At 47.0% G+C, this 20,330-nt stretch overlaps 2 protein-coding genes across 2 annotated transcripts in view; both read left to right on the plus strand.

Moving 5' to 3' along the window:
• The window catches only part of STRA6 (signaling receptor and transporter of retinol STRA6), a 55,481-nt gene extending 35,340 nt beyond the window's left edge, over positions 1-20,141 (plus strand). The window contains exons 8-18 of the mRNA XM_083630407.1: positions 1,500-1,567; positions 3,852-3,928; positions 6,351-6,412; positions 6,629-6,806; positions 8,701-8,776; positions 10,364-10,497; positions 12,275-12,392; positions 14,000-14,101; positions 15,138-15,301; positions 16,045-16,170; positions 18,154-20,141. Coding sequence (XP_083486533.1) covers positions 1,500-1,567; positions 3,852-3,928; positions 6,351-6,412; positions 6,629-6,806; positions 8,701-8,776; positions 10,364-10,497; positions 12,275-12,392; positions 14,000-14,101; positions 15,138-15,301; positions 16,045-16,170; positions 18,154-18,332 — 1,284 coding nt within the window. The 3' untranslated portion in view covers positions 18,333-20,141. The remainder of the gene's footprint in view (positions 1-1,499; positions 1,568-3,851; positions 3,929-6,350; positions 6,413-6,628; positions 6,807-8,700; positions 8,777-10,363; positions 10,498-12,274; positions 12,393-13,999; positions 14,102-15,137; positions 15,302-16,044; positions 16,171-18,153) is intronic.
• The window catches only part of LOC310770178 (zona pellucida sperm-binding protein 3-like), a 141,737-nt gene that overhangs the window by 2,006 nt on the left and 119,401 nt on the right, over positions 1-20,330 (plus strand). The window lies entirely within an intron of this gene.

Raw genomic sequence — 20,330 nt, forward strand, 5'->3', positions numbered from 1 at the left:
TTTCTCTCTGGCTCCAAACGGCCAGCAGCATCTCAAGATGGGGCTTGTCACGTTAGTACTCCATGGCTCAAGCTCAGACTCAGACTGGCTCCTGGGTTGCGGTAGCCCTTGGCAAAGTGTTTTCCTGATGGAGCAAATGGCCACTTTGATTTTCAACAATTTCCACGATGCAGCGCTGGGCTTATAGGGTTTCTTGCTCCTGTAGCCACTGGGTGTGCCCACAGCCAGGAGCCCAGGGCAGGCATCAGGGCAGAGAAAGCTGGATGCCCCCGCAGCTGTCAAAGGGTGCCAGTTTCCTATACCAGGTCTGCGATAAACTTAAGCAGTACTTGAGCCGATGATGGCCAAGTACCTAACAAGAATGTGCAGCAGGGGTGATTATTGGAGCTGTCAGTTAATTCATTTTCCAACTAATTAACTATTCATTTTGCAAATTGCAAAACTGCACATGTTTGTCATGTTCGTAATTAATGGGCTTTTACAGGTGTGCACCTAATATTCTTTTAATGTGCAAAGCGGCCTCTTACATTTTTGCAACTGCCCCTTTAGCTATGTGAAAATTGAGTCGAACCGATGGATTGATTGAGACCTTTGTACCTTTTCAACAGGGGCATTTTGGGGTGGAAGTAGGGTGTGTCCAAGGCCCAGTTACTCAACAATGTCTTAAAAGGCAAATCAGAGTGAGGGCAATGCTTTCTGCCATTACTCTGAATGGGTAAGCATTTTCATTCCATTTCACAGCCCTGCGGAACAACTGTCCAACTGGAGGTGTGTTTTTCAGCCCCTGCTTTGGTGTGGTCTGGCTTTCAAGACCACCCTGCCTGGCTGGCAAGCTGAATTTGGCTTAGTAAATGGCAATTGTGCCAGCCTAGGTCTTCTGTGCTAAGCTGAGCCCCAGATCCCTTGCCCCTTTCCCTAAACACACACACACTTAAAAAAAGGAAGAATACATAGTTTACGTGGTGGGCTGGGCATGCTATGAAATGCAGATGTTTCTGCAAATGTTCCCAACCCCCTATCCTAAATTTTCTCTGGAACTTCCATACATATAAATTAGCAAATTTGTGCTGTGAAGCTGTATCCCAAATCCTTTAAGTAAGCAGCAAGGTTCCTGCTTTCCCCCTATATTTCAAATGCTGTCTCTTAAGAACCGTAGACCTGTAGATTTGGAAGGGACCCAAAGGGTGATCTAGGTCCTTGTCCCCCCCCCCAAAAAAATCAGGAATCGCAGCTAAGAGAGCATGGCCCAATCTGGAGACGTGGTCACATTCACACAATAGCTTTAAAACACTGTAGTACTACTAAAACAGTCATGGGTGCTGGGAACTCTAGCTCTGTTGGGTGAACACCCTTTATAAACTATAGTTCCCAGAATTCTTGGGGGGGGGGAGCTATGCCAATTGAAGTGGAATTAGAGCACTTTCAGTGGGGGTGGGGGCAGATGCAACCTTGCACCCAAAATTCATGTGGAATAATCAGTCTTTTGTGTCTGTTTTAAGCTGCCGGGGAGTGGCTATTATGAAGACTATCTGAAGAATATCCTGGCAAAAAGGACACCAAATAAAAGGTAAACCTCACACACCCAGGCAAAACCACATCCCAAACTCTGGAGATGAATGGGAACTGAAATGGGGGTGAGTGGGCAAGTTGGCCCCCAGAATATCCCTGTATCTTGTTCCATCTTTTTTGTAAACCGCTTATAGGGTGGTGGTTTTAAAAACAACAACAACAACACACCAAGCCATGAGTAGATTTTATGACATAAATAAAAATAAGAATAATGTGGCTCTCTATCTGGCCCAAGCCACGCTCCTTGCTGGCCCCAATCCACACCCTCCTCAAGTGTTTATTACCTCCTGGAGAGCTTGACCTATGATCACATGTCTGGGTCAGCTGAATGGAGCCATGAGCGTAGAAACCTCTGGCTTTTGCAGGCTGGACGGTAGTCTATTATACCAAGGCGACAGTAGCTCCACCCACTTTTTAAATAAATTAATCAATATGAAGCAAGAAAGGCGAATTAAAGACAACGCATTATTAGGTCAACAACAACAGACACACAAGCAGGTATGATAAAAATAGAAGGCTGAATATAATTCTAAACTTAGAGTAAAATAAAGCCCATTACTGTCATGGGTGGAATGGATCATATATTGTTGAATCTATCAAATCTTTTGATAAGCAAAGGGAGGGGGGAGTTGTGCCCTGTTCTTCCCTATTGGCATAAGTAGTAAAATCAAAGCAGTCATCTGGAAATCTATCCTTTTTACATTATCCATTGGAACTGTGTGGTTTGTTGGTCACCTTTCCTACTAAATCAAGCTCCCAAACCTTGGATCTGCCACATCCACTTTTTGATAGGTTTGAGAAAAAATATTGGGTTACAGACGCTTCAGGTTACAAACTCTGCTAACCCAGAAATAGTACCTCGGGTTAAGAACTTTGCTTCAGGATGAGAACAGAAATCGCGCAGTGGCGGCACGGAGGCAGTAGGAGGCCCCATTAGCTAACGTGGTACCTCAGGTTAAGAACAGTTTCAGATTAAGAACGATAGATAGATGATAGATAGATAGAAAGATAGAAAGATAGATGATAGATGATAGATGATAGATGATAGATAGATAGATAGATGATAGATGATAGATAGATAGATAGATAGATAGATGATAGATAGATGATAGATAGATAGATGATAGATAGATGATAGATGATAGATAGAAGATAGATAGATGATAGATAGATAGATGATAGATAGATGATAGATAGATAGATAGATAGATAGATAGATAGATAGATAGATAGATAGATGATAGATAGATGATAGATAGATAGATGATAGATAGATAGATAGATAGATAGATAGATAGATAGAAAGATAGAAAGATAGATGATAGATAGATAGATAGATAGATAGATAGATAGATGATAGATAGATAGATAGATAGATAGATAGATGATAGATGATAGATAGATAGATAGATGATAGATAGATGATAGATAGATAGATGATAGATAGATAGATAGATAGATAGATAGATAGATAGATAGATAGATAGATGATAGATGATAGATGATAGATGATAGATAGATAGATAGATAGATAGATAGATAGATTAGATAGATAGATAGATAGATGATAGATAGATGATAGATAGATGATAGATAGATAGATAGATAGATAGATGATAGATAGATAGATAGATAGATATAGATAGATAGATAGATAGATAGATGATAGATAGATAGATAGATAGATGATAGATATAGATAGATAGATGATAGATAGATAGATAGATAGATAGATGATAGATAGATAGATATACATAGATAGATGAGTAAAAAATATAGCTTGAAGGCTGGAGCTAACCCACTATCCACTGCCTCTCTCATTTGCTAGCATTGCTAAAAAAGTAATATAAAATGCACCGGAGTCCCATTGGTAAAGTGGAAAAAAGGTTATTTGCTTCCAGTTATGTACTTCGCATTCCCAAGAATGGCTTCAGATTCTAAGAATATGCCATGAGAGGTCGTGTCATAGCTGCCTCATGCAGGAGACAGAGAGAGAGAGAGAGAGAGAGAGAGAGAGAGAGAGAGAGCAGGAAAAAGGGGTGCAGCCTGGGTGTGAAGTGGGAAAGCACAAAGTGTATTTTCCCAGACTATCTGCTAGTGCCAACCTTGCTTTCTACTGGCTGGAGGCATGCTAGCTTGCTTAAGCCCAGCAAAAGTTGTTGATGAGGCATTGCGGCCCTCAGCCTGAAAAGGGTCCCCTGGCCCTGTCCTCGTGTCCTGGCATGTTTGTGTGTGTGCCTCTTCTTCTCTGCCTGAGCCAAACTTTCTTTCTGTCCCTCTAGCATCAGCAGAGCCAAGCCAAGCCTGCTGTCAAGGATCCGCTCCTATGTCTGCTCATTCCTCTACGCACCTCAGGAAGGTACTGCATGCACAGATCTTTCGAAAGGCTCCATTGTTGCTTCGGCTTATTCTTAGGTCCTCCACCTGCAAAAGAGGCTGCAGGTGCACATGTAGCGCAAAACAGGTGGAGACATGGAGGCAAATGAAAGCCACCGTGGGTGCTTCTTCTTGAAGCGGGTCCTGGCAACCAGGGATTATGAAGGCAACACGATTCCGTCAAGGGATGCTGCCAGTTTCGCAGTGATAGCTTCATAAAGCCAAATCAGAGTGAGAGTAGTGCTTTCTGCCCTCACTCTGAATGGACAAGCATTTTCATCCCATTTCACAGCCCTACAGAGCAATCAGGTGGAGGAAGGGGGTGCGGTAGGGGTGGTCCGCCCCAGGTGTCACCACCGAGGGGGTGACAAAATGTCAGACAGCACTCCCCGCAGGGCCTGCAGCACGCCTAAGCCTCTCTTGGGAGTGACGCGTGGCTTGGGCACCCGCATGCTCCGCACTGCCCCAAAAAGTCTGCCTGCCGCCTCCCCCTCAGTTGTAGGGTGGCTGAGTGGGAGGAGGCAGACAGACTCCTCGGAGGCCCCACAGAGTGTCCTGCCCCAGCTCGCCCCACCCCATTGGGAAAAATGACTATCATTCCTGGCAGACCACCCTACTTAACTAATAAGCTGAATTTGGCTTAAAAGGTAAAGGGACCCCTGACCATTAGGTCCAGTTGTGACCGATTCTGGGGTTGCGGCGCTCATATCGCTTTACTGGCGGGGGGAGCCGGCGTACAGCTTCTGGGTCTTGTGGCCAGCAGGACTAAGCCGCTTCTGGCGAACCAGAGCAGTGCACGGAAATGCCGTTTACCTTCCTGCCGGAGCGGTACCTATTTATCTACTTGCACTTGACGTGCTTTTGAACTGCTAGGTTGGCAGGAGCAGGGACCAAGCAATGGGAGCTCACCCCATCGCAGGGATTTGAACCACCAACCTCCTGATTGGCGAGTCCTAGGGTCTGTGGGTTAACCCACAGCGCCACCCATGTCCCTGAATTTGGCTTAGGAAGCAGCAATTGTGCATGTGTTTTTGTGGCTGTTGGATTTCTTTGTGGGTTCTTGGGACACATCTCTTGATTATATACTTCAGTTGTTTGGACCAAAGCTCTCTCTCTCTCTCTCTCTCTCTCTCTCTCTCTCTCTCTCTCACACACACACACACACACACACACAAACACACAATTGTGTTTTCACCCATTTCATTTAAGCTACTCTCCATCCATGGCCACAGACTGTGTTTCTGCATTCCATTTATGTTTAACTCCCAACCTCTTTTACATTTCCTTCTTTGCACCGTATAAACCTGACAACTTAAGTCTCAAGTTCCATGCAACCAGTGGAGCGGACTCTGACCCACCAATGCTTCTTTCGTTAATAACATCGGATTATTTTTTTTTAAGAAATATTTATTAAGATTTCACAAAGACAAACATACAAAAACACATGATAACAAAAGAGAAAAAATAAAAATAAAAAGATAAATAAAACATACAAAAACAACAAGAAAAATTAAAAACAATTGTTTTTCATAACATAAAACTCGTTTACTTGTTTCTTTGACTTCCTCACACCTCCCCTTCTTGTATTCCCATTTAAATAATCAAATCAGCAAATCCTTACCCTCTTTCATTTATCTTATCTCTATAACTTAACATTTTATAACTCAGTATTTTCATACATTATCAATTCATTTTTGCATATTCTTATTAACTTTGTTACCAATGCCACTTATTTCCAATCCAACACCATTTTAGTTATTTTTTTAACCTAATTAACCCTTCTTCCATATTCTTAAAGCATTACAGCTGGAAACCACTCAATTTCTATCCAACATCATTCTAACATTCATTAATTTTGCAATATTTCTGTAAATAGTCTTTAAATTTCTTCCAATCTTCTTCCACCGCTTCTTCTCCCTGGTCCCGGATTCTGCCAGTCATTTCTGCCAGTCCCATATAGTCCATCATCTTCATCTGCCATTCTTTCAAAGTGGGTAAATCTTGTGTCTTCCAATACTTTGCAATAAGTATTCTTGCTGCTGTTGTAGCATACATAAAAAAAGTTCTGTCCTTCTTTGGCACCAATTGGCCGACAATGCCCAGAAGAAAGGCCTCTGGTTTCTTCAGGAAGGTATATTTAAATACCTTTTTCATTTCATTATAAATCATTTCCCAGAAAGCCTTAATCCTTGGGCACGTCCACCAAAGGTGAAAAAATGTACCTTCAGTTTCTTTACATTTCCAACATTTATTATCGGGCAAATGATAAATTTTTGCAAGCTTAACTGGTGTCATGTACCACCTGTACATCATTTTCATAATATTCTCTCTATAACATCGGAATTTTTAATGGAACTGTTGGGTGCTACCCATGTGTGATTGTGATTTTTTGTGTGGAATTGCAGGCTTCCAAATCCCTCTGAAGCTGGTTCTCTCCCTCGCCACATCTGTGATTGCTGTCTATCAGGTAAGAACCTAAGAACCCACGGCCTATCCAGCCCAGGATTCTGTTCTCATGGGTGCCCACAAGCAGACGAGCGCTCTATTGCACATGTCTCCCAACAACTGGTACCCAGAGACATAAGAGCATCAGAAGAGCCTGCTGGGTCAGGCCAGTGGTCCATCTAGTGTAGCATCCTGTTCTCTCAGTGGCCAGGCAGATGAACCATCTCTTGGTTTACAGGTGGCCCTCCTCCTCCTGGCTGTCTTCGTCCCCAGCATCCAGATAGTAAGGTCTGGGATGACCAAGGAGCTGACTGCACTCTTCATCCAGTTTGGTTTAGTCCCCTCTGAAAATCCCGCTGGGATCCCTGGAGACAAAGAGTTAGCCACCCTCAAGCACTACATCTGGTCGCTAGAAGGTGAGTCTTTGGGGCCCTGATCTTGTTGACAATGTCCCTTTCTGCCCCTGATAAGAGCAAACTCTGGAGGTGGTCACAGAATCGCGGAATTGCAGAGTTGGAAGGGGTCCCATCTAGTCCAACCTTCTGCAATACAGGAATCACAACTGAAGCATCCCTGAGAAATGGCTCTGGAGAACTAAAGAAACACAAGGATATAAGAGTGCCCATTCCTGGCTGCGCCCCCTGCCCACATTTTTATTTTTCAATTGTTTCCCACCCTGCCCCCCCCCAAAATAACGAAACTGTAGGAACAAGATCTGGGTCACAAGCCCAGTTATGCAATAAGGTCTCCACATGAATGCAGTCTAGTCTTTTGTATTTATCTTGGAGCATATCTCTAAGCACATTACTGATCAATATATCCTCTCCAGAGCTGGTTGGCCCCCTAACTGAGAAGCTAAAAATAATAATAATAAATGTTGAGCCAGCATTTTAATCATCGTCCCCATAATTCAATTGAAGTGACCTTTCCCCTTTCCCAAGTTTGCTGAGCTATCAAAATGTCAATTAACAGATACATAATGAATTCAGCTTAGTGCCAAGATCTTTTAAATCTCCCAGAATTCTCTGCACAGTAATTGGTTTTTTCTGGATTGTCCTTTCTTCCAATTTCGTTCTAAACCATGGATGTAGCCATGATTTATGGGGGGGGGAGGCTTTATGGGGGGGGGTAGAACTTCAGCTAGTTAAGTATTTTGTATTGATCTACTTGATTTAGGGGGGCAGCTGCCCATGCACTAAACATTGGGTTTCCCCCAGAAAGGAGTGGGAGACGGTGGAAAGCACATGGCCTCTGCTTTCTAGGCATGGGAAAAGCAGACATGTGGACGAGCACTTTGAGAACCAAAATTCCCCAATTCTTCCATCCTTAGTCATGGCCATGGCATTATTGTCCTCAAATTGGACTGTTGCTACAAGTCAAAAGGATGATTAGCACGTTCCCTGATTACTACCTGGGTATCTTTCATCTGATGAAGAGGGCAAGTTCCAAACACGGGGGTGCTGATACAGCTGTGTAGTTATCAGGTTGGCTGCCTGCCCCACATGCTCCAAATGTTTTTCTTTTATTTTTTGAAATCCTAAGTTCCTAGCCCTCGTGCTGTGCGTGCAGAGACCTTTCTGAAGTTCACAGGGGATGGATTCTGGGTGTAGGTAAACGTTGCAGGCGGGATCTGGGTCTGTGGTCAAAGTTTCCTAATCTGAGGGGCGTCTTATGGCGTGCAAACATCCTTGCCATTGTGGGGTCCGCTGGGGGTTTCCTTTATGCGGATTCGTCCCCTTTCCCTGCTTTATTTCTGGGCCATTTGCCAGCAAGCTAAAAGCAGCGCTCAGTGCCAAGAAGCAAAGGGAGAGTGAAACGCAGGCAGCAGTTTCACCCCACAGATGGTAGTGCAGTGCTCACAAAGGCTTGCGGGGAGGCAGGGGGAATGTGGTAGGATCCTGCATTTGGCACAGAGAGGATGGGATGGAAAAGATGCTGCATGGAGGAGGGGGAGGGGGAAGTGCATAGCCGATGACAGGCTGAGTGACAGCCAGGCAGACAGGCAGACAAATGGGCTGCTGCCTGTCTTGACAGCTCTCCCTGGTGATAAGGACCCTCCCTCTTGCTGTACCAGAATGGCAGAAGCACACCTGAACCAAGGGAATGCAGGTGAGAGTCAGGGAGCACATCTGCACCAAGATACCACTTTAAGCAACCCCCCGCTTCCCCCAAAGAATTCTGGGAGCTGTACTTTGTGAAGGATGCTGCTGAGAGTTGCTAGAAGGTCCCGATTCACCTCCCAGAGCTGCAATTCCCAGAGTTCCCTGGGAAAAGAGGGACTGGTTGTGAAACCACTCCTGTTTTTTGCAGTCTGCTTCGTCTCCTCCCTGGTCGTCTCCTGCCTGCTGACTTTCTGTATGCTGATGAAGTCCATGGGGAAGCACAGGTGAGCCTTGTCCTTCTGGACTCCACCAGGGCCAGGGAAGGGAGGTCCATCAGGGCAAACAGGCTCTGCCCCACCCAAATCAGGCTGCCCCAAGCCAGCCCCCCTCTTGCTTCTCTTAACTGGCAAGAGATCTGGCATGGCATTCCCTTCGTCTTCCTCCTGCTCCATTTCACTTTGCGTGCATTAAGTGCTCCAGCTGAAAACCCCAATCTAGAATTGCAGAAGCTCTGTGGTTTGTGCATCAAGCCACTTCCACTGTTGTTCTCATCCCTGCTTTGAGAACAAATGCCTTCACTTGGCATCCACCATCCTAAAAGTCCTTCTTTCACAATGAGGGGTTGATCTATGGAAGTCCTTCCCACAGGAGGGAGGGATGGCCGCCAACATGGATGGCCATAGAAGAGGATTGGACAAATTCATGGAGGAAGAGAGGGCTTTCCATGGCTACTGCGATACCACAATAGCTGTGCTCTGCCTCCACCGTGGGAATATACAAAAATGCAAACACAACACGCTAGCTAATAGCTGTTAGTAAATATATAATCGGTATGATGTCATTCAAAATAAGCAAATAAGCCACTTCAAAATAATATACCGTATTTTTTGCTCTATAAGACTCACTTTTTCCCTCCTAAAAAGTAAGGGGAAATATGTGTGCCTCTTATGGAGTAAATGCAGGCTGCACAGCTATCCCAGAAGCCAGAACAGCAAGAGGGATTGCTGCTTTCACTGTGCAGCAATCCCTCTTGCTGTTCTGGCTTCTGAGATTCAGAATATTTTTTTTCTTGTTTCCCTCCTCCAAAAACTAGGCACATCTTGTGGTCTGGTGCGTCTTATAGAGCGAAAAATACGGGTATATATCATACAACACATATCACAAAATATACAAGTGACTGCAAGTTGTTATGTGTATCAGGGTCAAACAAACGTTCAAACAAGCTTTATTGTTGGAACGCCAAACCGTCTCTCAAAGGAAGACGTCTCAGCAGCTACATTATCCAGTGAGCACTGATCCACTAGTATGATCTTCACTAGTATGTATATTTCATTGATAATTATTCACTGATGAAGACTTTATTTCGAAACAGTTGAACTATTCCAGATGCACTGTCCTTTTGAGACTTCGGAGAAACGTCTTCCTTTGAGACTTGTGTGAGACTTCTTCCTTTGAGAGACGGTTTGGTGTTCCTCACTATTCATTGGTTGTTTGAACCTTTGTTTGACTCTGATACACATAACAACTTGTATATTTTGTGAGATGTATTGTATGAGATATATATAATTTTGAAGTGACTTATTCGTTTATTTTGAATGACATCATACCGATTCTATATTTACTAACAGTTATTAGCCAGTGTGTTGCGTTTGCATTTTTGTAGAGTGTCACATTTTGCAACACAGGGGTTTGTGTTTGTTTCCAGCTCCTGAATACTAGTTGCTGGAAACCACAGGAGGGGTTTCTGCAGGAGTAGAAGAGGAGCCCTCTTTGGCCTGGTCCAGCAGGCTTCATCTATCCTCCTTAGGTGCTCTCACATTCCACTTGACTGCATCTCCCCCCACCCCCGGTTTCTCCCTCTCCGTTTTCAGGATCAACCTCCAGCGCCTGTACCAAGGGGCAGTCAGAGACGTCTTCTATTGCTCTCGCAAGCTTCAGCCTTCACAGCAGGCTCTGGTGTGCTGGATGTTCTTTGCCAGCTTCCAAACTGCATTTGCCTGCTTAGGTAAACGATGTGCTAGTTTGCACCTTTTGTGTAAGGATTGGGGAGGAGGTGCTGGTGTGTTAGAGAAAGGTGCTCCAGAGCAATTTGTGAAAAACAGAGGATAACTGCAATGGAAACTAATGCAATAAAACCTGCAACAAAGGGTCATCTCGTCCAACCCACATGGTGCAACCCACGACCCTGAGATTAAGAGTCTCATGCTAGAGCAACTGAGTGGTCCTGTTCCGTGTTGCCCTTGGGGAAGGACTTTAGGCAAAGACCAGTACAGTCATACCTCTTGTTAAGTTTGCTTCAGGTTAAATCTTTTCAGGTTGCGTCCCGCGGCAACCCTGAAGTACCAGAAAGGGTTTCGCCACTCGCGCATGCGCAGGCGCTCAAAATGACATCACGCACATGCGCAGAAGCAGCGAATTGCGACCCGCGCACGTGCAGACGCATGTTGCGTTCTGCTCATGTTGCTCATGTTGTGAATGGGATCCAGAACGGATCCCATGCACAACCAGAGGTACCACTGTATGTGTGATTACTCCAAAATGTTGTTAAGACAGGCCACCCACTTTGGGGGCCCTCAGACCCGTTCTGCATCCTGAGCCCCACAGCGCTATTGGGATCAGGCTTGGATTGACAGGCTCTGATGCAGGTGAGGGAGAAACACAGGAGGAGGGGCATTCAGTGCTCTGGTAACCTCCAGGCTAGAGGAGTGTGTGTGATGTATTTTGTGTTTTTATCCTGTGAATGGCCCCTTGATCTTTGGATGAAGGGCAGAATATGAATTTATTGACGGATGATGATGATGATAATCTCCCCCTTTCACCCCAGCTTCAGCCTCTTTGAAAGCAGGGGTGTACAAAGGGGAGCAGAAGGGGCGGTCCACCCCAGGCACCACTCGGGGGGTGACAAGATGGCCCGCTGCCGCCCCCCCAGCTGTAGAGCGGCCAAGGGCACACGTGCAGTTAGTATGGGCGCCACTCACGTGGCGTCCGTATGGGCTGCCACGCATGCGCAGTCTGTTTAGACGTTGCGCATGCACCGCTAGGCCGTTTGCCCCGCCCCTCGGCGTCCCACACCAGGTGCCAGAGAGGGTTCCTCCGCCACTGTTTGGAAGGGGAAGCAGGGAAGTCAGTCCTCCAACTGAGGCTGTGGAAACTGCTGTCTGAAACCCAGGAGAGCCACTGCCTGTCAGAGCAGGCAGTACTGAGCCAGTGTGGTGTAGTGGTTAAGAGCAATGGACTTGTAATCTGGTGAACCGGGTTCGCGTCTCCGCTCCTCCACATGCAGCTGCTGGGTGACCTTGGGCTAGTCACACTTCTCTGAAGTCTCTCAGCCTCACTCACCTCACAGAGTGTTTGTTGTGGGGGAGGAAGGGAAAGGAGAATGGTAGCCACTTTGAGACTCCTTCGGGGAGAGAAGAAGAGAAGAAGAGTTTGGATTTGATATCCCGCCTTTCACTCCCTTTAAGGAGTCTCAAAGCGGCTAACATTCTCCTTTCCCTTCCTCCCCCACAACAAACACTCTGTGAGGTGAGTGGGGCTGAGAGACTTCAGAGAAGTGTGACTGGCCCAAGGTCACCCAGTAGCTGCATGTGGAGGAGCAGGGAATCGAACCCGGTTCACCAGATTACGAGACTACCGCTCTTAACCACTACACCACACTGGCTCTCAAACAAAGCGGGATATCAAATCCAAACTCTTCTTCTTATTGAGCTGGATGGTCTATCTAGCCTGTCCACACTGACCGCTCCCTCTGTTGTGATGGTATGTTCTTGCCCCTGTTCCAGGTCTGCTCATCCAGCACATCGTCTTCTTTGTCTGCACTGTGATTTTCACTTTCTTTGTGGTCATCCCCCTGCAATCTGGCAGCAACATGCTCCTCTTTAAAATCATGGAGAACATGTGGTAAGAGTTCTACAAGCCTAAGGGGCAACATAGGTAAAGGTAAAGGTAAAGGGACCCCTCACCATTAGGTCCAGTCGTGGCCAACTCTGGGGTTGCGGCGCTCATCTCGCTTTACTGGCCGAGGGAACTGGCGTACAGCTTCCGGGTCATGTGGCCAGCACGACTAAGCCGCTTCTGGAGAACCAGAGCAGCGCACGAAAACGCCGTTTACCTTCCCGCTGGAGCGGTACCTATTTATCTACTTGCACTTTGACGTGCTTCCGAACTGCTAGGTTGGCAGGAGCAGGGACCGAACAACGGAGCTCATCCCGTCGCAGGGATGTGAACCGCCGACCTTCTGATCGGCAAGTCCTAGGCTCTGTGGTTTAACCCACAGCGCCACCCATGTCCCCTAATGGGTGACATACCCAAGCTTATATCTGCAAAATGCCAAGATCCCCATGGATGGAGGATGCTCAAGCCAAGGTGGAAGGTACTTCTGCAAATGTCCAGCCTTTGGTTTTGGAGCAAGGATAAGTTTCAGGGCCTCCTTCCATCACACTGGCATTGCATTTGAAGATGAAGTTGGCCCTTGAGTGTCTGTTTCTCTTATTCTCCTCTTAATGTAGCAGCCACAAGAATGGCAGGATCCTGACTGCGGCATGCAGAGAAGAAGGTGTTAACCCTTTCCTACCATGCCGTGGTCTCACCACCACCATCAGTGGTGCATTTAAACAATTGCCGACCAGAGGTAGCCAATGTGGTTGTCCAGATTTTGTGGACCACAGCTCCTACTGGCCATGCCTCTGACCTTGCTGGCCAGGGATGATGGGAGTTGGACCCCACCACATGACTCTCAGAAATCTAGGTAACTGTGGCTTTTCTGAATACACCCACCCACCGTGCGCCCTCTGCCCCCGCCGCGCTGCCAAGTACTGAATAGTCTGTGTTTCATTGAACTTTGGAATGGAAAGCAACCTTGGAGGTCAACTTGTCCAACTGCAGCATCCCAAAAACATGACTCTCCAGGCTCTGCGTAAGCCTCCAGTTTAAATTCCCCACCACAACCCAAGGCATGCCCTTTGCCCTTGAGTACTAAGAAAAGAATTCCCATTGTTATATACTGAGATGAATAGGATCCAAAATGCAGCAGGCTGATTGGTCCTAGAACAATAGGATCCAGAATGCAGCAGTCTGATTGGTCCGCAGGAGCCATCCAATCCAACTCCAGGTGGAAGTGAATCTGCAGCCTGATTGGCCTACAGGAGAATCCCTGGATTAGCCAATCACATGGGGCCCATTGTGTAAATAACGTATATAAAGCAGACATTTCAGGGGAACTTCCATTCCTCACTACTATGAGCTGAATAAAGAGCATGAAATCCACACTAGACTAGTGATTAAGTATATATTTCACCCAACCACTGAAATCTTTGATTTACAGAAGATGTCTAGATCACTGAACATTATTCATCTGGACAGGTTCTAAGACTGAAGTTTCCTCTTCACCCTTGCAATTTCACAGATCCCTTGAGTGGAACCATGACTATTGCACCAGTTTAAAACTGTCATGCAAATACTATATCCTGAGCAAAACTGGCCACTTCTGATTTGCTTTCTTTGTCTAGGCCTTTCTGGTTGACCTTGGTGCTGGCTGTGGTTGCACAGAACCTGCTGACTCACTACTATTTTCTGGAGCGTGGCCACCTCCCTAGGGAGCTGACCAACAGGTGACTATGGAAGTTGTTCATCCCAGCTAGAGCATGAGAGAGCAGCACCTCACTGTCTCTTGGATTGCCTCTTGCAACGGCTGTGCTTGTTAACATCTCAGGGTCCAGATGATGGAATATGGACCACAGCCGTAATGTAGGCAATGACCACATGTGCACTACACATGTGCAGTATCATATCACTTAAAAAATCATGGCTTCCCCCCAATGAATCCTGTGAAATGTAGTCTGTTAAGAGTGCTAGGAGTTGTCTGGAGACCCCTAGTCCCTTCACAGAATTACAGTTCCCAGAGTGGTTGAACAATCAGTCTGGGAACTATATAACTCTGGGAACTATAGGTCATGGGGGGAAGGGTTTCCTAGGAACTCTCAGCAACCTTAACAAACTACAGCTCCCAGGATTGCCATGGCTGTGGTATGAATCTGCTTTAAATGTTTAGCGTGGATATGGCCAATGAGTTGCGTTCCAGAATCAGAATGGGAAGAGTGAATTGGTTTGATCGAGGCTCTAAACCGGTTTATGGTTACCCAGAGGTTAGGGGCGTAAGAAGGCACGATTTCTCCTTCCACTCACTTTTTGTCATGTGCGACACCATTTCCGTTCAGCTGCAGTTTGTCTTCCACCAAAAATGTCATGATTGGCCTCTCTGTGAACTGTGGCAAAATTGTGTAACTGACATAGCTTAGGTAACTTACACTGTCATGACATTCTTCCTCCGTTTCAATGTAGAGGAAACACAATCCAGGGCAGAGGAGGTAGTCACAATCAATTATGTATTGATTTATGGACCGAAAGCAACAAGAAGAGTGACTCCCAATTCTATGCCCTGGGTTGAGCTCCGTTTTGGACATGGGATGAATCAGTGAACATCATCAGCTTCTGCTCCCATTTCCATTTCCACCAGAATTCTCTGGGGAAGGCGTGGTGGGCAGGTGGGAATCGTGAACAGAAGAAGCTTGTGCGAGGCTATGCAGGTGCCGCTTGTGCAAAAATAATAATCTGTCTGCACTCTCTCCACTTTTCCCCTCTGGAAAGACGGGCACTGTACATTGTGACCTTCTTGCTGTTCCCCATCAATGTGCTCGTGGGGGTCTTGGCTGGAGTCTGGAGGATGGTGGGGTCTGCACTGTACAATGTCGTCCACTTCTGCCGGCTGGATGTGAGCATGCTGGGCCACGGCGTGGAAGTCTTTGATCCAGGTCAGCAGAATGCAAGCGGTTTGATCCCCTTTCTGTTTTCCTCGTCTGCTTTCTTTCCTTCTGTCCTGCATTGCATGCTCTTTCTGGCTATATGTACCTTATCCAGGAAGTTGAGATTGGCTGTGGAAGCTCACTTACAACAATACGCTTTGCGCTTTAAAATACAGATTGGATGGATTTCCCCTTCATCCCTGAGGGCACTTGCAGACTTTCAAGATAGGATTCACTCATGTGCTGGCAACACAGTCATACCTCGGGTTACAGACGCTTCAGGCTGTGTTTTTTTGGGTTATGGACCCGCCGAAACCTGGAAATACCGGAATGGGTTACTTCCAGGTTTCGGGGGTCGTGCATGCGCAGAAGCACTAAATCGCGCTTTGCGCATGCGCAGAAGCACCGAATCGCAACCCGTGCGTGCGCAGACGTGCTGCTGCAGGTTGCGAATGTGCATCCCGCACGGATCACATTCGCAACCAGAGTGTCCACTGTATTGCATTGCACAATTAAAGTTTATTTGGCAGTCCTGCACAATAAGACCCTCCTCCACCCCCTGACTTAAAAAATCATGTTATTAAATGCAAAATCAAGCATAAGCAAAATCACAGAAAATGAGTTAGAAATACTGAAAACCTCCAGTGATCTTGGGGTTGCCTGGAACAGTCTTCTGCAGCAAACAAAGGTCAACAGGAATGCTTTCAACTGTCTGGTCTTCCCCCTGCCCCTTCCTCCTCTCCCCCCTCCAGGCTACCGGACATATTGCCATTACTTGAAGATTGAGGTCAGCCAATCGCACCCTGTGATGAAAGCCTTCTGCTTCCTGCTCCTCCAGGTGTGCACAAAGGGACCCCAGCCAAGAGATGTGGAAGAAGGTGAGCACTCTCAGTCCCAGTCCTGGTCCAGCCTCATCATCACAAAATGGATGCAGATAACATCCAGCTTCTTGCTCACTCCCCCGCTTGCTCTGTCATTTGTGGCCAGTCAGGGAGATGATTTTCCTCCGTCATGTATGGAAAGATCAATTTCTGTCTCTCTGTAGAGATTCTCATGGGAAACACGGGGGGGGGGGGCGGAGGGAGGGGAGGAGCCAGCTGTGGGTTTGCTTCCTTGCTCCAAAGGCCTTCTGGTGAGTACAGGTGGGGAGGTCAGATCTGTGAAAGGACGAGTGACTTTGGCATCCACATTGTTTTTGTCTGATGCCCCCACACCCCAAAGGAGAGAAGCGCTGTGTTCAAATGACGCCCAATGTGGTGCATGAGCACTAGAGGGGCAGGGTCATTGATTTATTTTAAAGCTTTGTTTATAACCAAGCATAAATATTGAAGGTTCCAAGGGTGTATGATATTGTTCCAGGCCAGCCCAGTCTCTGAGCTGAGTGAGCTTCCAGGGATATCAGGTGCGCTTACCTGTGATTCCTTCCAGATAATAAGGCACAGTGAAGACTGTGGTGTCTTTGTGATTAATAATAATAATAACAATAATATTGTTTAATTACACATATATGCAACCTGAGCCTCAATGGAAGAGCTCCCAGTGATATCTGCTTTTCAACATCATGATACATCTGCAGCTAGATATCATGATATACTGATATATCGCAATGTCTGAAATGTCTGAAATGTATCTCAGCTGCTGCTTCCTCCCCACTGCCCAGCCCTACAGCTGAGTGAGCCCCCATACTACTCCAGCCTGTGCCAGGAGGAAGGGCACGGGCGGTGCTTCCTCAAAGGTGTACATACCCAGGCAGACCGAGCCCAAGAAGGTGCTCACCCACAACCTACTCAGGCTCCATTCACCTGCCTGCCTCTGCCTTCACCTGATTGGGTGGGCTGTCTCTTTCCTCCCGGTTGGTCACTCCAGGAGTGACCGACCAGGAGGAAGAGGCAGCTGCCCACCTGGGAAAAGGCAGAAGCGTAGACAGGCAGGCAGGCAGAGCCTGAGAAGGTTCTGGGCAAGTACCTTCTCAGCCTCCATCTGCCTGCCTGCCTTCCTACCCCTTTGCGTTCAAGGGAAGAGTGCACACTTTTGAGAGGGGATGTGTGCTGGTCCTGGGGGGGTGGTTACCGTGAGGCATGGTCAGAATCCGGTCCTGGGTCAAAGGTCTGGAGACTGTCCACCAAGGGCGAGGCAGGGTCCAAGGCAAGGAGCCGGGCGTGGTCGGGACCTCCGGAAAAGCAGGTCTGGGTGCTGGCAGAAACAGGTTTCCAGCGACGTTGCTCCCGCAACCCAGGACTGGGCTGACTGGCCTTTATCTCCTCTGAGGCCTAGGGCGGTCCCGGCCCACAGGTGACTCACCTCTCCTGGCCTTAAGGCGAGCACTCCTCTTGAGAGAACCTAGTTCCCTCCGCCTCTCTGCCCTGAGCCTCTGCAGCTCAGGAGAGGCTGGAGGGTTACTGGACCCAGAGGCAGTCTCACCTTCCCCTGACAGGGCTGGGAGAGGAGCACCTGCAGGCAGGAGCCAGAGTGGATTCATCTGGTGTCTGCTGCTGAGGATCCGGCACAGGTGCGGGCCCTTCAGATTCAAGCCCCTGCCCCGGCTCAGCCGGCCCTGGAGGCGGGGTCTCCTGTGCAGGCTGGGATTCCTCCGGTTCAGCCTCTGAATCAGATTCCCAGGCCATTACAGGATGTTTTTAAAGCAGCACCTAAGCTATAAATTTAAGGTTTGCAGAATGAAGCCTTGATCCCTTCCCCTCTGGCTAGCGATGATAAATGGGAAACCAGGGCAGATTTGCCCCTCCTTAGCCGAGTGCAAGGTCCCCCCTCGATGGTGGAATGGCCCTTGAGACTCCCTCTGGACTCCCCAGGGAAAGTGTGTGTGGGTTCCTGGATCTTCACAGTGGCCCTTTTGTTGGCAGGAGTCAAGCTCATGAAGACCAGGGCGTGTTCATCGAAAGGGTCCAAGGGCAAGCGCAGCCGTGTGCGGTGGTTCTTGGCCTACACCTTGCTCAACAACCCCTCCCTCCTGCCTTACCGAAAGGGGGCTCTCTCGGACTCCACCGCCAACGGGATGCAGGCCAACCCGGCAAAACCTTAGCCACCCAGGACAAAGCTTCTTGGAAATGATGGACTCTGCCAGTTGAGAAGAATGGATCCCCTGTGCATTCTTCACCACCCCAATCCCTGTGTTGTCCTTCTCCCATGCGCTCCATGTGCCTCTCCCATAGTCTCCTCAAGAGGCTGTAGCCTACTTGCCCTGGGGCTACAGCCTTTCCTTCCAGGGCCAAAGATGGGACAGAAGTGGTGTTGGCTCAGAGTGGGGGCAAGCGGTCAGCCGAGCTGACCCAAAGATGTTGCTCGTCTGATGGCCCTCCCAGTTCTTCCTGAGCATCTTTCTCCCATGGACAAACAAGAGTGTGCAGCTCCTAAATGCGGGGTGGGGGGGACCACGTTAAATGTTTCATAGAACCATAGAATTGTAGAGTTGGAAGGAATGCAGGAATCTCAGCTAAAGCATCCATGACAGATGGTCTTCCAACCTCTGTTTAACCTCCAATGAAGGAGAGTCCACCACCTCCCAAGGGAGACCATTCCACTGTTGAACAGCTCTTACTGTCAGAAAGTTCTTCCTGGTGTTTAGTCTCCTTTCTTGTAACTTGAATCCACTGGTTCTAATCCTACCCTCCAGAGCAGGAGAAAGCAAGATTGCTCCAACTTCCATGTGACAGGCCTTGAGATATTTGAAGATGGCTATCATATCTCCAGTCTCCTCTTTTCCAAGCTAAAAATACCCAGCTCCTCATAAGGTTTGTTTTCCACACCCTCGATCATCTTGGTTGCCCTCCTCTGCATACATTCCAGGTTGTCAACATCCTTCTTAAATTGTGGTGCACAGAATTGGACACAGCTTTTCACTCTCCAAGATGATGTCTTCGAGGGGATTGTCAGATATCCTCCTAAGGTTCCCCTGCAAATCTTTCTGCTTAGTAATCCCCTGCTCTCGAGGAAGGCAATGTGCTGTTATTTACTCTGCACCCCCCCTGGTGCCGTTGCCTCCCCTTCTATTCTCCTTGAGGACTAACCACTTCTCACCCTTTTCGTAAAGCCACTCCTCAGGCCTTGTGTCGTGGAAGCTGGCAAGGTCAACTCCCAGAGCCTGCTAAGGTAGGACAGATCATAGTATAAAGAGAGTTGGACTCTCTGGTAAGAACAATAAACAAAATTTCATGGTTACACTCCAGTGAAGGCCTGGTTTGTCTATCGATGTTTGTGCGTTCCTTCCTGGTGAGGCTGGTTCTGAAATTCAATTTATGGGCAAATAGGCTGGATCCACACATCTACGGCCAATGTGCAGATCAGATGGGGAAGAAATTCGATTTAGTTTGCAGTTCCAGGTAAACCTACCAAATTCATACTTGGGTACAAAACTGAAAGGCAGCCCTCCTTCAGAAGCAGCACTTCTCCAAATTTTGCAATGCAATTCGCCAACAGAGTAATGTGTACAAAAGTGAGTATACAATGGGGGAAGTGTGTGTCAGAACCTACACATAATGGAAATTGCATTCAAACATCCAAATAAATGGAGAAATTGCTTTGCAAAAAAATTGTATATTAGGGGAAATTGCATATAAAAACGTGTATACTAGGAGAAATTCATGCAACAATGCAGATGGATTTTCATGAGGGTTTTTAAAAAAGAAACATTGCAAAGTGAGATGTGGAACATGGAGAACAGAACCTAAAAGCGGGAAAAAGAGAAACTGAGAAAAACTGAAATTGTCAGGTTAGCCCTAGATTTTGGAATTTTTTAATACAGTCTGTAGCATAAAACTTAACAGTATGTGTTCCAAATGCATCCTTTAGGATAATTTAGAAATATGCATATTGAAATAAAATGTGTGTTTAATTAACATATTTTGTTATTAAAATGTATACATATCTAGTCTGTCCACGGATGGCATATCCAGCGGAATAAGTATTTAAATGCATCCATCCTCCATGTGAGCAGTCATGGAGAGGCAAATGGTAGGTGATCCTAATAATGTGACCTCGACCATATTCCCATCATCATCATCATCATCATCATCATCATCAC

The sequence above is a fragment of the Podarcis filfolensis genome, assembly GCF_964270895.1.
Source record: "Podarcis filfolensis genome assembly, chromosome: 9".
Taxonomy (NCBI): domain Eukaryota; kingdom Metazoa; phylum Chordata; class Lepidosauria; order Squamata; family Lacertidae; genus Podarcis; species Podarcis filfolensis.